The sequence below is a fragment of the Ctenopharyngodon idella genome, chromosome 2 (assembly GCF_019924925.1).
Source record: "Ctenopharyngodon idella isolate HZGC_01 chromosome 2, HZGC01, whole genome shotgun sequence".
NCBI classification, from domain to species: Eukaryota; Metazoa; Chordata; class Actinopteri; order Cypriniformes; family Xenocyprididae; genus Ctenopharyngodon; species Ctenopharyngodon idella.
This window is the reverse complement of record NC_067221.1, coordinates 26,259,922-26,273,579: the sequence shown is the minus strand read 5'-3', so window position 1 is coordinate 26,273,579 and position 13,658 is coordinate 26,259,922. Positions and strand designations below refer to the sequence as shown.

Genomic DNA, 13,658 nt, shown 5'->3' with positions numbered 1-13,658 from the left:
GTGCTCTAGGTTAAATTTATTTGCGTGTTTTTCAAGAACGGTTGGGTTAATCAAAAAGCTTTTAATAACTTTTTGTCGGCATGATGATCTGGTTCAATTTTCGTGAAAATCGGAGTAACGGCCTAGGAGGAGTTCGAAAAAGTAGGTTTTTCAGAAAATTCAAAATGGCGGAAAAATTTTCAATTTTCCGTCATAGGATGCATTTGATTCTTCTTGAGGCACGGAATCAGAGGAAAAAAGAAGTTTGTTTCTAACCCTTACGGTTCAAAAGTTATTAACATAAACATGAGTGCAAATTTAGACAGCTGGTGGCGCTACAGGGATTGAGTTAGAGACTGCAAATTTGCTATGGACAAAGATAAAACTGTCCTCTAACTGTGTGCCAAATTTCATAACTTTCCCGCAAGCGGTTCTATGGGCTGCCATAGACTTCCAGAGTGGAAGAAGAATAATAATAATAAAAAAAAAAGAACGCCAACAGATACAATAGGTGCCTACACACCTTCGGTGCTTGGCACCTAATAATAATAATAATAATAATAAGAAATCTAACGATTTCAATAGGTGCCTCCGCACCTTCGGTGCTTGGCCCCTAAAGATCCTAACAATTACAATAGGGTTTCAGCACTTCGTTCTTGAACCCCTAATTAAAGCTGCGAGCAGCATTTATTGGGGTTCAAGCATTTAAGGCAGTTTGCATAAAAAGGACACGTCTTATTTAGCAAGCATGTAACCACTGAAATCAGAGGAACAGCTATGATATATGTTAAAGCAAACACAGAAAGAAAAGGTTTAAACAATAATACTTGATATATACGAAGCATGCTTACACACACACACACACACATATTTTCTTGTAGATTCAGTATTTGAAATACATGAATGGTAAAGATGTTTTCTGCAAATCTCAGTAAAACATCTTTTCAGGTTTCCGTTTACTTAATGTGGCACAACTGTTAAAAGTAATACTCTAATTGAAATGTAGATGCATTTTGACAAAAAAGTGTTAGCAAATGTTAAAATAATGATTTTATTAAGTCTACATATGAATTATAGAACAATTTTAGTGAATAGTATGACAAAATTACTATTTTAGACAGCAGGTGGCAGCAGAGGACCCCTTATTGGCCCACTTTCATTTTAACAGTGTCTGTTTTGTCTAAATTTTAATTTACATGTTAACTCCATTAATTAAACATGCTTACACACATTTTGTTGCAGAAATGGATATTTGAAATCAATAATGAGGTAAGAAAATGCAGATTATTCCAGGTTTCCTCTTTAAAAATCATAATTTTCAGGTCTCAATGTAATTGTAATGTTATATTACTGCAAAAACATACGTCAAATGAACAAATGAAGTGGTAAACCTTGACAAAACCTTGAAAGCTTGAATTATATTAGTGGCCTTCTGCTGCCATCTAGTGGCACAAAATGACAATTTAATATAGAAAAATATGGTTTTAAAGGTTTTTTGACAGTTATAGCGCTACCTATTGCCTGGTATCATTGGACTCGGCAAGGATTCAGGAGTCTAAAGACATGACTCCCGTGAAAATAAGTCGATCACACCCTGAGTTGTATACATTTTCAGCCAAAACCATTAAAAACACAAGTTTTTTTAAAGTTTACTAACAGTTATAGCACCACCTATGGTCCGATCTCCATAAAAATTGGTGTGCTTCTTTAGAGTCATATCCTGCATGTGCTCACCAATTTAAGTGAAGTTCTGAGTTTTAAATTAAACTCAGAAATTAAAATAAAATTAAAGTTATTAGCATAAAAATGAGTGAAACTTTGGACAGGTGGTGGCGCTAAAGGGATTGAGTTTGAGACTCCAAATTTGCTATGGACACAGTTGAGACTGGCCTCTATCAGTCTGCCAAGTTATAAGCATATGAAAAAAAAAAAAAAAAATCTCCACTAGGTGGCGCTGGTCCAAAACTTCTCAGGCTCCTTCAGGGCATTGTGCTGATGACCCATACCGAGTTTCGTAACGATACGCTAATGCGTTCATAAAATACAGCATTTTAGCACAAAATTCAAAATGGCCGATATGGGAAAATTGGATATCATTCGACTCGGCATGATGCCCCAAATCCAACAAGACCAAATTTTCAGAAGTTATAAGCGGAATTATCAATTTTTCGTATCTCCGGACCAGTAGGTGGCACTGCGTTGAAATGCTGCATGTTGCCTCAGGCCATGCTTGTGATGACGTACCAAGTTTGGTCTGAATACGATAAAGCGTTGCGGAGATACAGCCTTATGTCTATTTTTGCAAGTGCTACGTAAAATTTGTTCACGTATTTATCGAAAACGGTTTGAAAAATCGACTTGAATTCCATAACTTTTTGTCGGCATGGTCTGAAGATGATCTGGTTCAATTTTCGTGAAAATAGGAGTAACGGCCTAGGAGGAGTTCGAAAAAGAATTTTGTTTCTAACCCTTATGGTTCAAAAGTTATTAACATAAACATGAGTGCAAATTTAAACAGCTGGTGGCGCTAGAGAGATTGAGTTAGAGACTCCAAATTTGCTATGGACACAGTTCGGACGGTCCTCTAACTGTGTGCCAAATTTCACAACTTTCCCACAAGCGGTTCTATGGGCTGCCATAGACTCAAGAGCGGAAGAAGAAGAAGAAGAAGAAAGAAAAAAAAAAAAGAACGCCAACAGATACAATAGGTGCCTATGCACCTTTGGTGCTTGGCCCCAATAAGAAAACTAACGATTACAATAGGTGCCTCCGCACCTTCGGTGCTTGGCCCCTAAAAACTAATGATTACAAGAGGTGCCTTCGCACCTTCGGTGCTTGGCCCCTAATAATAATAATAATAAGAAAACTAACGATTACAATAGGTGCCTCCGCACCTTCGGTGCTTGGCCGCTAAGAAAACTAACAAGAGGCACCTTCGCACCTTCGGTGCTTGGCCCTTAATAATAAGAAAACTAACGATTACAATAGGTGCCTCCGCACCTTCGGTGCTTGGCCCCTAAAAACTAATGATTACAAGAGGTGCCTTCACACCTTCGGTGCTTGGCCCCTAATAATAATAATAATAATAAGAAGAAGAAGAAGAAGAAGAAAACTAACGATTACAATAGGTGCCTCCGCACCTTCGGTGCTTGGCCCCTAAGAAAACTAACAATTACAAGAGGTGCCTTCACACCTTCGGTGCTTGGCCCCTAATAAATAAAAAGAACGCCAACGATTACAATAGGTGCCTACGCACCTTCAGTGCTTGGCCCCTAAAAAAAAAAAAAAAAAAAGAACGCCAACAGATACAATAGGTGCCTACGCACCTTCGGTGCTTGGCCACTAATAACTAATTGGTACAGCAAACAAATGTCTCTGGAACTATTTTATATATGATCATTTATAAATCAGTGTATAATGGATTATGAGCATGTGCATTGAAAAAGCAAATGCATGGCTTATAAGTAATTATAAAAATAATATAAATGTAACTATAACTGTTCTTATAATGCGGTATAGGTCTTAATGAGGCTTTATAAATATATTTATAGAATAGTAATACTTATAAAAAAAAGTATAAATGGGCCTATAAATCATCATAAGCATGGTCTTCATAGAAAGTGCTACCAAGACGTTAAATATGAATCCTGCATGTTCTGTCTCTCTGTGTGAATGATTCGGGCAGACACGTGGTTTCGTTTAGCTACTACACATACAGTGCCACTTGAAAGTTTGTGAACTCCTTACAGAATCTGTGAAAATGTGAAAAATTTTAACAAAATAAAAGATCATGTTATTTTTTTATTTAGTACTGTCCTGATTAAGATATTTTACATAAAAGATGTTTACATATAATTCACAAGACAAAAAATAGCTGAATTTATTCAGATGACCCCGTTCAAAAGTTTGAGAACCATTGATTCTTAATACTGTGTGTGGTTACCTGGATGATCCACGACTGTTTTTTTTTTGTTGTTGTTGTTGTTTTGTGATGGTTGTTCATGAGTCCCTTGTTTGTCCTGAACAATTAAACTGAGCTCTGTTCTTCAGAAAAATCCACCAGGTCCTGCAGATTCTTCAGATTTCCAGAATCTTTTGCATATTTGAACCCTTTCCAGCAGTGACTGTATGATTTTGAGATCCATTATTGACAATTAAGGGACTCAAACACAACTATTAAAAAAGGTTCAAACATTCACTGATGCTCCAGAAGGAAGCACGATGCATTAAGAGTCAGGGGTGAAAACTTTTTAGGAATAGGATGAAGATGTCCAAATTTTTCTTATTTTGTTTAAATATCAATTTTCTTCATTTAGTACTGCCCTTTGGAAGCAACAGAAGATACCTACATGTTTCCTGGAGACAAATTAAGTACAATTTACCTTGATTTTCAAATTCAAAAAGTTTTCACCCCCGGCTCTTAACGCATCGTGTTTCACTTCATTTTCTGAAGAATGCTGGGCAATTTAACTGCTCAGAACAAACAAGGGACTCATGAACAACTGTCAAAAAAAAAAAAAAAAAAAAAAAAAACACAGTCGTGGATCATCCAGGTAACCACACACAGTATTAGAAATCAATGGTTCACAAACTTTTGAATGGGGTCATTTTAATAAATTCAGCTTTTTTTTGTCTTGTGAATTTATGTAAACATCTTTTATGTAAAATATCTTAATCAGGACAGTACTAAATAAAAAATAACATGCATTTTGTATTATCTCTTTTATTTTGTTAAAATTTTTCACATTTTCACAGATTCTGCAAGGGGTTCACAAACTTTCAAGTGGCACTGTAACTTACATTAGTAAACATGACTTGGCTTTTTCCAAAAATTATTGCCATACTAAGATGAGTGAAATCGACTGAATAATAATAATAATAATAATAATAATAATAATAATAATAACAACAACAATAATAATAATATGTAAAAAATACTGAAATAAAATGTGTTAGCAACATTAAACTGCACATTAACATTTATAAGCTCTATAATGTAGCAAATAAGATACATAAAATGTCATAGCAGTATTAAATGTTTAGACAATATTTCTTTGGCCTGTTTTGGACAGATTATAATGGGTTTACTGTAAAATAGCCTATATAGTGCCACATCCATGAAGCTTTTGTTCTCAATGAATGATCAAAATTCAGCTTTGAATCACAGAAATAAATTATATTTTACTGTAATTTAAAATAGAATAGGCCTATACAAAATTTTCTTCTCATGATGTGAAAAAATATGTGCATGCATCAGCATGCTCATAGAGAGTTTTTTTTTTTCTTTTATCTCACAGATTTGAGAATCATAGTGACCAGATATTGGCCCACATTGGACTGCATGCATATGATACTGAGATCACTGACTGGAAGCAGGAAAGTTTTTTTTTTTTTTTCCTCCTCCAAACACCAAATGCCAGGTATGTGAAGTTCACTTATATCTTTAAACAGGATTTATTTTCAGGTATAACTGTGTACTCAAAATGTGTCTTTGACTCTCATTTATATAGTTAACTATATTCTAAACAAACTACAAACAAAGAATTATATTTGTTTTGACATTGCATTCTTTCTTAGTTCACTCAGTCACATTCCTCACTGAATGGCTCATTATGTGGCTCATTTGGGGCAGGGTCTTAATCTCCTCAAGGTGTGAATCACAGCATTATTCATGAAGATTCACGCCTCCTCGCATATGGCCATCCTAAACAAAAAGTGTCTTAGAAATTTAAAATCAATACATTGTTTTATGTGTCCGAGTAGGCAGAATGATTTTAACATCACTTTGAAGCAAAAACTCTAGACTAAAATATACAATTCCCAAAAGCCTTGTGAAAAATGTTTAGTATGTGTTTTGAGGCCTTATGTCAGTGACTTTTTTTTGTTTCTTTTTTTCAAAAACCATGCATATATGTAATTCTCTCAAAAATACAAACATGTACATATTTGTTGCTCACATATTATTGTAGCCTAGTTTGTGCTGAATACAGTGTAATAAGGCTTTTGTTATTAATATGTTTATAAGCCTATGAAAAAAGCACAAATGTCAAGTCATGTCAAAACTACTCCAGGACCCCAAATTAGCCTCACTGTTCACTTTTGGGCACTGACAATATAGTTTTATATAATAATTGTTTTAATAATTAGGTTACTAAAAATATAAAAAGACCTTAAGATAAATACTGGACTTAAATTTTGAGCTGCAATTGATAAATTTGCACATTTCAAAGTGACATATGACATCCATCCATCTTCATGACATGAAATTCATCTAAATTTAAATTATCTCATGGATGTGGCTGCTGTGGGTCACAGTCATAGTGGCACCAGGTGGCTGCAGTAAGTTTGGCGTATTCAAACAACTTTGATATAGTTCTTTTACATGTACCTGCTATAAATGTATATTGCCCACCGTGCACTGTTGCCCTGAAGCCACCGGGGTGGTGGTGGCGCCGGGGCTTGGGCACGTCATCGCTGCTCGCAGGTGTATTTATATTTGGAGTTTCCGAAGAATTTTTAAAACTTGCACGGGTACAACAACAGTTTGTTTCGTATGGGTTAAAGGATTAGTTCACTTCTGAATTAAAATTTCCTGATAGTTTACTCACCCCATGTCATCCAAGATGTTCATGTCTTTCTTTCATTTAACCACAAATGCTCATCTTGCACTGCTCTACGACCCACCACGCATGACGTAATCACATTAGAAAGGTCACACGTGACGTAGGTGAAAGTGCCAAACAGTGTCTACAAAGCGACCGTGCAAAGACTAAGCCAAACACCCTTTACAAAAAAAAAAAAAAAAAAAAAAGTAAAACAACTACGTCGGACGATTTCGAAGTTGGAGGAGAAAATGAGATGGTGGCGGATAGCAGAGCAGTGCAAGATGAGCATTTGTTAAAAAAGTACATACATTTTTATTTTTTAGAAAATGACTGATTGTTTTGCTAGATAAGACCCTTATTCCTCATCTGGGATCGTGTAGAGCCCTTTGAAGCTGCACTAAAACTTTGGACCTTCCACCCGTTGTACCCCAATGAAGTCCACTATATGGAGAAAAATCCTGGAATGTTTTCCTCAAAAACCTTAATTTCTTTTAGACTGAAGAAAGAAAGACATTAACATCTTGGATGACATGGGGGTGAGTAAATTATCAGGAAATTTTAATTCTGAAGTGAACTAATCCTTTAATATCTGCCAAAAAAACTTGTTTTGGAAGAAAGGAAGTTCCAACTCTTAAATTATGGCCGACAGAATTGTCAGGTACACTACATCTGGAGAGAATTAGGTATACCCTAATAGACAAGACTTTGTTATTTGAAAAAAATGGTCCCCTTTCATTTCCTTTCTGCAAACTTGTGATATGTTTATTATGCTTACATTATCTACATTTACCACTGGATAGCACTTGTGGGTTGAGTTTTAGAGTGGGGGAAAATTTATTTATATTTTCTGTTCAACTATTACATCCATGACTATTTATTTTTTTTTATTTTTATTTATTTATTTTTTTAATTTAATGCATATTTGTTAGAATGTAAGTTTTGTTTGCGTATTTAAAAAAAGTGTAATTACAATTGACTGTCTGCTAAAATTCCTAATAAAAAAAAATTAAACATGAGAAATTAGGTGGCTACAGTGATCTGTTACACCACAATAAAGAGTGTCAAAATACTATTTATTGTTAAATTATGAATTATGTAATAACAATGTTACTTTTGAAGTCTCAGCTTTCAAATTCTGTCAAAGCACAAAGCTTCTTGTAATTATTGGATTAGAAAAATACTATAAATAATGTTCAGTAAAGTTTTGATTATGCATTAACAGCATAGACTAAAAGAATGATTCTTGGGATTTATGAATCAATATTGATTCAACAAATGAGATGATTTTTTTTAACAATGTTCATACATTTAATAAATGGAAGCATAGTAGGGACCACTCACAAAGACTCATCTAATGAACAGGCAGTAGGACGTTGAAAACCTCTAGTGGAGCTGGAGCAGATTACATTACATTCAGTCAACCAATAGTCATATGCACCCTGACTCAACAAAATTAACTCACCAATGGAGGCGGCCAGTAGACGGTGCACTATGACATCAGCATAGCGTCGTATAGGTGAAGTGAAGTGTGTGTAGAGAGGCACATTCAGAGCATAATGACAGAAGAACTTCTCATCCTTCAGAGCTCCAGTACAGAAATACACTGCCATCTAAACAGGACAACATTAAATAATTCTAATTAGATCATAAGATCTGAGTTCAACAGTCACCATTGCTTCAGTTATAATAATCTGACACATTAGCTGTGTTACAATTCAGAGTAAGCTGCCCAACCTGGATAGAATTTTGACACATCTTATATATACACAGGCTGTTCCAAACAGCAAGTAGAAAATTTTGCTGCTTTGTAAGAAAAATCTATTAATAAAAATGCTCCCAATATGGTGGACTACATAAAGAGCTTAGTTGTGAATAGTTTTTATTGATACTGGATAAAATGCATATTAGTCCTAAATAAAATGCAATTATATAATATTCAGTAATATTATTGATTTGACTGCCCTGACACTACTGGATGAGAACAAAACTTGAAATGAATTGAGCCGGATGACACCACTGTAGTGCTGCATTATAGCCAATTCAACTTGGTTTCATAATTGATGAATTTTGCAACATCAACACTGTTATTGAACTGAATTGGATCAATATTGAACTGTCTCAGAGTGGATAACAATAACTTTTTAGAGCTGCTTTACAGCAGAATTCTTTTTGTATCATTGATTATTTTCCTGGTTATTACTGCACAACTGCTTTGAAACAATCTGTAATGTATAGAGCACTATACAAATAAAGGTGACTTGACTTGAATTTAAAAAAATAATGATATTACCCTTTATTTGTGTGTCCAATGTATTTTTATGCTTAGAGTATCAAGCTAGTATTAAAGATAAGCAGCTGCCAATGTAAATAGTGAAGCAGCTCACTAGGGTGTGAAAGTGACAACATACTCTTCCTGCTCTACATGGTGTGGACATACACAGCAGAATAGATTAGCAGAAAGTGGATTTAAACTGTTAATAACAGGAGCACATCTTCACCTGCATTGGCCTGGAGCACATGTGAGTGAGAACTTCTTTTCTGGCAGCCGTATACTTGTCATCACCAAAGTTTTCATTCAGACTCCTCTGTCATAAAAATAGACACAGACTAGTATGAGCACACACGTGCAAAAAACACACACACAAGTTGGGTTTGTGTTTCATGAGGACAATGATTTTTATACTGAACAAACTTTACACTCTATCCCCTAAACCTAACCTTTTCAAAAACACTCTGCATTTTTATATTTTCAAAAAACATCTGTGTTACACATATAAGACCTGTTCCTTTAGAGGGGAACGAGACAATGTGTCAGTACCTGATGCTAGGGGAATACCTAATAGAGTGAGCCCTGATACCTAGAGGCGAACTGATTCCACACACCTCATAGGTTAATGTGACATCCATTGTTTTGTGGCAGCTAGCCCCTCAAGGTAGCCAACAAAACAAACAAATAACTGATTATATTTACAATTGGCAAGTGTGGTCAGTCGTCAAGACACAGATGCTATTGAGTCTCAAGGGAGCCAGAACAGCATCCATGCACTGTGCAAATATGAGGCGCTAAAGCCAGACTGAAAGGAGGAACCCGACATCTGTATCCTTTGCCCCTGAACACGAACCTGAGGAACTTCCTGTGTCTCTGGATGATCTGAAAATGGAAACAAATCCTTCAGATCCACCATGACAAATCAGTCTCCTGGTTGAATCTGCATCAGAATATACTTCAACATTTTGAGTTTGCTTTTGACCAAACAGTAGTTCAAGCATCTCAGGTCCAAAAAAGGTTGCAGACATCCATCTTTTTTCTGTATTAGAAAATAGCGACTGTAGAAACCACTCATCTCCACTGAGGGAGGAACCTCCTCTATTGCTTCTTTCAGCAAGAGCGAGAGGAATTCCTGCTCCAAAACTACTGCTTTCGCCTCTTTCACAAATCGTTGAAGCGAGGAGGACTGCACTGAAATTGGATGGTATACCCCTGATATATGATTCTAAAAACTCACGCTACCAAGTAAGCAGAAAGAGGCACTAAACTAGAGATGCACTGATTGCAATTTTCTTGGCCGATTCCGATTTCCGATTTTTTTGTAAGCGTGACCTGCCGATACCGATTTTTACCGATTCCGATTTTTTTTTTTTTCAAAGAACTATAATTGACAGCATATACAAAAAAATCTACTTTTCCTCAATGCAAAATTTTATTTTCATAAAAAAGTAAAAAAGACTAATAAAATAAGAACAAATAAACAAATTCCAAACAACAGCACAAATAAGTGCAATAGAATAAAGAGAGATATGAAATAAACATGGCTTTAAGTTTTTCAGGTGGGTATACAGTATATTCAGGTAAGAAATACTAAAGAAATGAAAGTAATCAAAATGTAAAATAACACTGGCTAGTCTTCGTTGTAAAAATTAAATACAGATTAATGCTTACAGTTAGTTACAAAAGTTATTCAGTCAAGAGCAGAGACTGATTTTCTTTGTCTTTTGTTCTTTTATTAGCATGACAGACAGCAGCAGGAATATTAGACTGCTGTCACTTTAAGAGTTTATGCATGGATCCATAATACTGTTACACAACTTGCGTTATTTTTCTCAACTAATTATGTTCCAAAACTGACTATGTTTAACTGGATACTCACCAAGATGGGCATTTTGACATAATTTTGTGTCTATTTGACCGTTCAAGCGCAGTAAGCCACTTATTTTGGTACTTGCAACTCACAAGCAGCTTGAGACTGAGAGGCGGCTTATGTGCGCGTCACTTAAATAGATCAGTGGTGCGCAGCACTTTTGGTGTGAGCGCGAAAATTGCGGGAATTAGTAGAGTTATGCACAATACAATCACTATTTAACTGGAGCGAATTAGACGAGTGAGTAAGAGGAGGCGGGTGTGTGTCACTTTGCCGTCTGAAAGAAGAGAGTGAGGATGTGCAGCTGACGTTATTGCCTGTGCCGCTGGCAACAAAACCGACCAGCTCGGCAAAACGTGAGACTGACCGGCCGGTTACCAGTCTGGGCCAATCATATGGAAAATCGGCTGATTCCGATCCCTGGCTGGTCAATCGGTGCATCTCTACATTAAACGCCTAAAGTGTAAAGTGCCTGTGCAGCAGGGTATATACACCCTTCAGGAGGAAAAACAGCCTTTTGGAGGGGTGAGAACCACTCAGGAAGCATTTATTCAAGACTAAACCTCTTCCGGCCAGTCAATGCCCAGCTTCTCCATAGCGTGATCACGTCCGTGCGCTCAGTACTGACCGCTGACAGTCGTTGAGACGACAGTCACCTGCTCACTCACCATGGCCTCTAACTCAATGTCAGATCCCTAAGGCTTGGACTCATAATGTGCCTTGGCAGCCTCAGAGATGTCAGTGACAGGGGAGAGCTGATGTGTCTTGCTTTCCAAAGATAGCGAGATGTGAACACAGCACTTTCATCTTAAAGTTGTCGCAATGCTTAAAGAGTAAAGTGCCTTGCAGCATGGCTCGAGCATGAGAGACGCTGAGGCACTTCAGGCACGGTGAGTGTCTTTGCTCAATATAAAGCTCTCCATAGCACTTTCACTGCGAGGAGAAACTAGTCCACTTGATTTTGTTGCTGAAGAACACTGAATAAAACACATTTTCACAAAAACACAGCACTAGCATAAGCTAGATAACATTTCTGAAGTAAAAGAAAAAAAATCTGAGGAGCTGACACCAAGCACAACTGAGCTGGCATGATTATATACCAAGCGTGCCACACGAGTCCTGAAAAGTGGGCTGGATGCAGTATAGGTCATAAACCCCGCCCTCTCCATGTAACATAATGGGATGTGAGACAAACTAAACAGTCAAATTACACGTCAAATATTTTTTTTCCAAAGATGGTTTCTGTCATTTTAGGCAGTTATCATCATGCTGATGTTAGTTAAAGTGTTCGTTCTTTTAGTTAGTTTTTTGATGCTATAAAAATGCGGGTTTTGACGTAATGATTGACAGCTTCTCTGAGCAAAGTAGTCACTGAAGCACAAACTGACTTTTTCTAGATCTTTGGGAGGAGATTGGAGCCTTAACTTCAATTTCTACATTTCCAGAACTGTTTATTTCACACCAACATAATGAGTTGTTCTGCAGTATTAACCGATTTCTGCAGGAGTGTGGGCAGGATCTTGAAATCACGGCTCCACTTCGCACTCACTACTGTACAGACTCGGGCTCCACTATGCACAGACTCGAGACTCAAGATGTCAGAGCCATATTGGCACACTGGCGGCTTCACTTATTACAATGAAAGAGAGCGAAGGTGCGTTGTCCATCTTTTGTTACAGTCTATGTTATATACAAACAATCGGCACCACCCAAAGGTCTTCCCATAGCATCAGCTACAGATGCAGCATCGAGTTAACCTATGAAAAAGAACATCATTTAGTATGATTTATAAGCTGCTTTCCTCAAGGGCACCATAAATTTAGTTTGTTACAGTAAAAAAAAAAAATCAGGTTTTGCTATCCTTGTGGGATTCCTTTGTTTAGTGGCCAGAAAAAACAACAACTTTCTAACGTTATAAATGTCATCTCTTCTATGTTTTTATCCTAACCTGCAACAAGTTTTTTTTTTTTTTTTTTGGTCAAGAATGCAACAATGTTTCTGGAAGTAAAAATCCCAATTTTTCTATTAACAATTTAACAATTGGGCATCCACTTTTAAGTAGGCTTTTTGATTGTGAAGTGGAAATTGAATGTCAAGGTTACTTTTAACCGCATTTTGACATATCCCAATGGTAACACTTTGTGTTATTTGTGGTAACCTTTAAAACATTCCTGTTAACTGGCAATAAATCACTGCTTTAATTATTAGCAAGGATTCAGAAAGGACACATAACCATATAGCATTAGAAAGGCCATATAACAGTAGCCTAAAATAACACATAAATAGCTATTTGGCTACTGGTTAACATTTTCCAATGGTCCATGCAGCCTAGGTGACATCAACAAAAAGCACTGTTGTTTCAAAGGTTGTGCAAGTCATGACATATGATGAAAGATTATACTTTCACTTTCAGTGAGGACAAAACGATTACTTGACATTGAACATCTGTCTCATTGTTCCTGGTTGGGATCTGGAAGTCAATTATATTGGTATGCTGTTAACATAGTTTGTGATACCCACATGGAGTGCTCCAGATGAGGAGAAGTCAATGTCAAGGCCCATCTGTTCACAAAACTCCTGCAGGTCATCCACCATCTTGCTCTGGGGTGGCGGATGTCTCCGCAGTAGGGCTAACTCTGGGTATGTGCGGTAGATCTGATGGGCAACCGCCATGTTTGCCAGCAACATGAACTCCTCCACCAGTCTGTATGACAAAGGGCATGTGATTCATTGTTCAGAAGCTCAATATGAAGGTGTTTAGGGCCACATGTTGTGCAATACCAGAACAGGAGGTGACCAGTTTAACAACACTAAGAAATTACAACTAGCAAAGGGACAGAACAGAAACAAATAGATGACAAAGCATGCATGCCCACTTACACTGCTTATTGGTGAGCATTTTATCACAAAAACCACAGTCAGAGTCATATCAACT

General features: G+C 36.7%; 1 protein-coding gene across 6 annotated transcripts in view; it reads right to left on the bottom strand.

Moving 5' to 3' along the window:
- dis3l2 (DIS3 like 3'-5' exoribonuclease 2) overlaps positions 1–13,658 on the bottom strand; it is a 132,679-nt gene that overhangs the window by 41,427 nt on the left and 77,594 nt on the right. For 5 of the 6 annotated variants that reach the window (XR_007927082.1, XR_007927084.1, XR_007927083.1 and 2 more), the window contains exons 15-17: positions 13,244–13,427; positions 9,083–9,169; positions 8,047–8,194 (exon numbers count right to left, since the gene is read on the bottom strand). Coding sequence is in view for 2 of the 6 variants with exons in the window: in XM_051877131.1 (XP_051733091.1) it covers positions 8,047–8,194; positions 9,083–9,169; positions 13,244–13,427 (419 nt within the window). In the remaining 4 variants the exon portion in view is untranslated. Of the gene's footprint in view, positions 1–8,046; positions 8,195–9,082; positions 9,170–13,243 lie in introns of those variants that run through there. The other variant, XM_051877163.1, reaches the window with a different exon arrangement.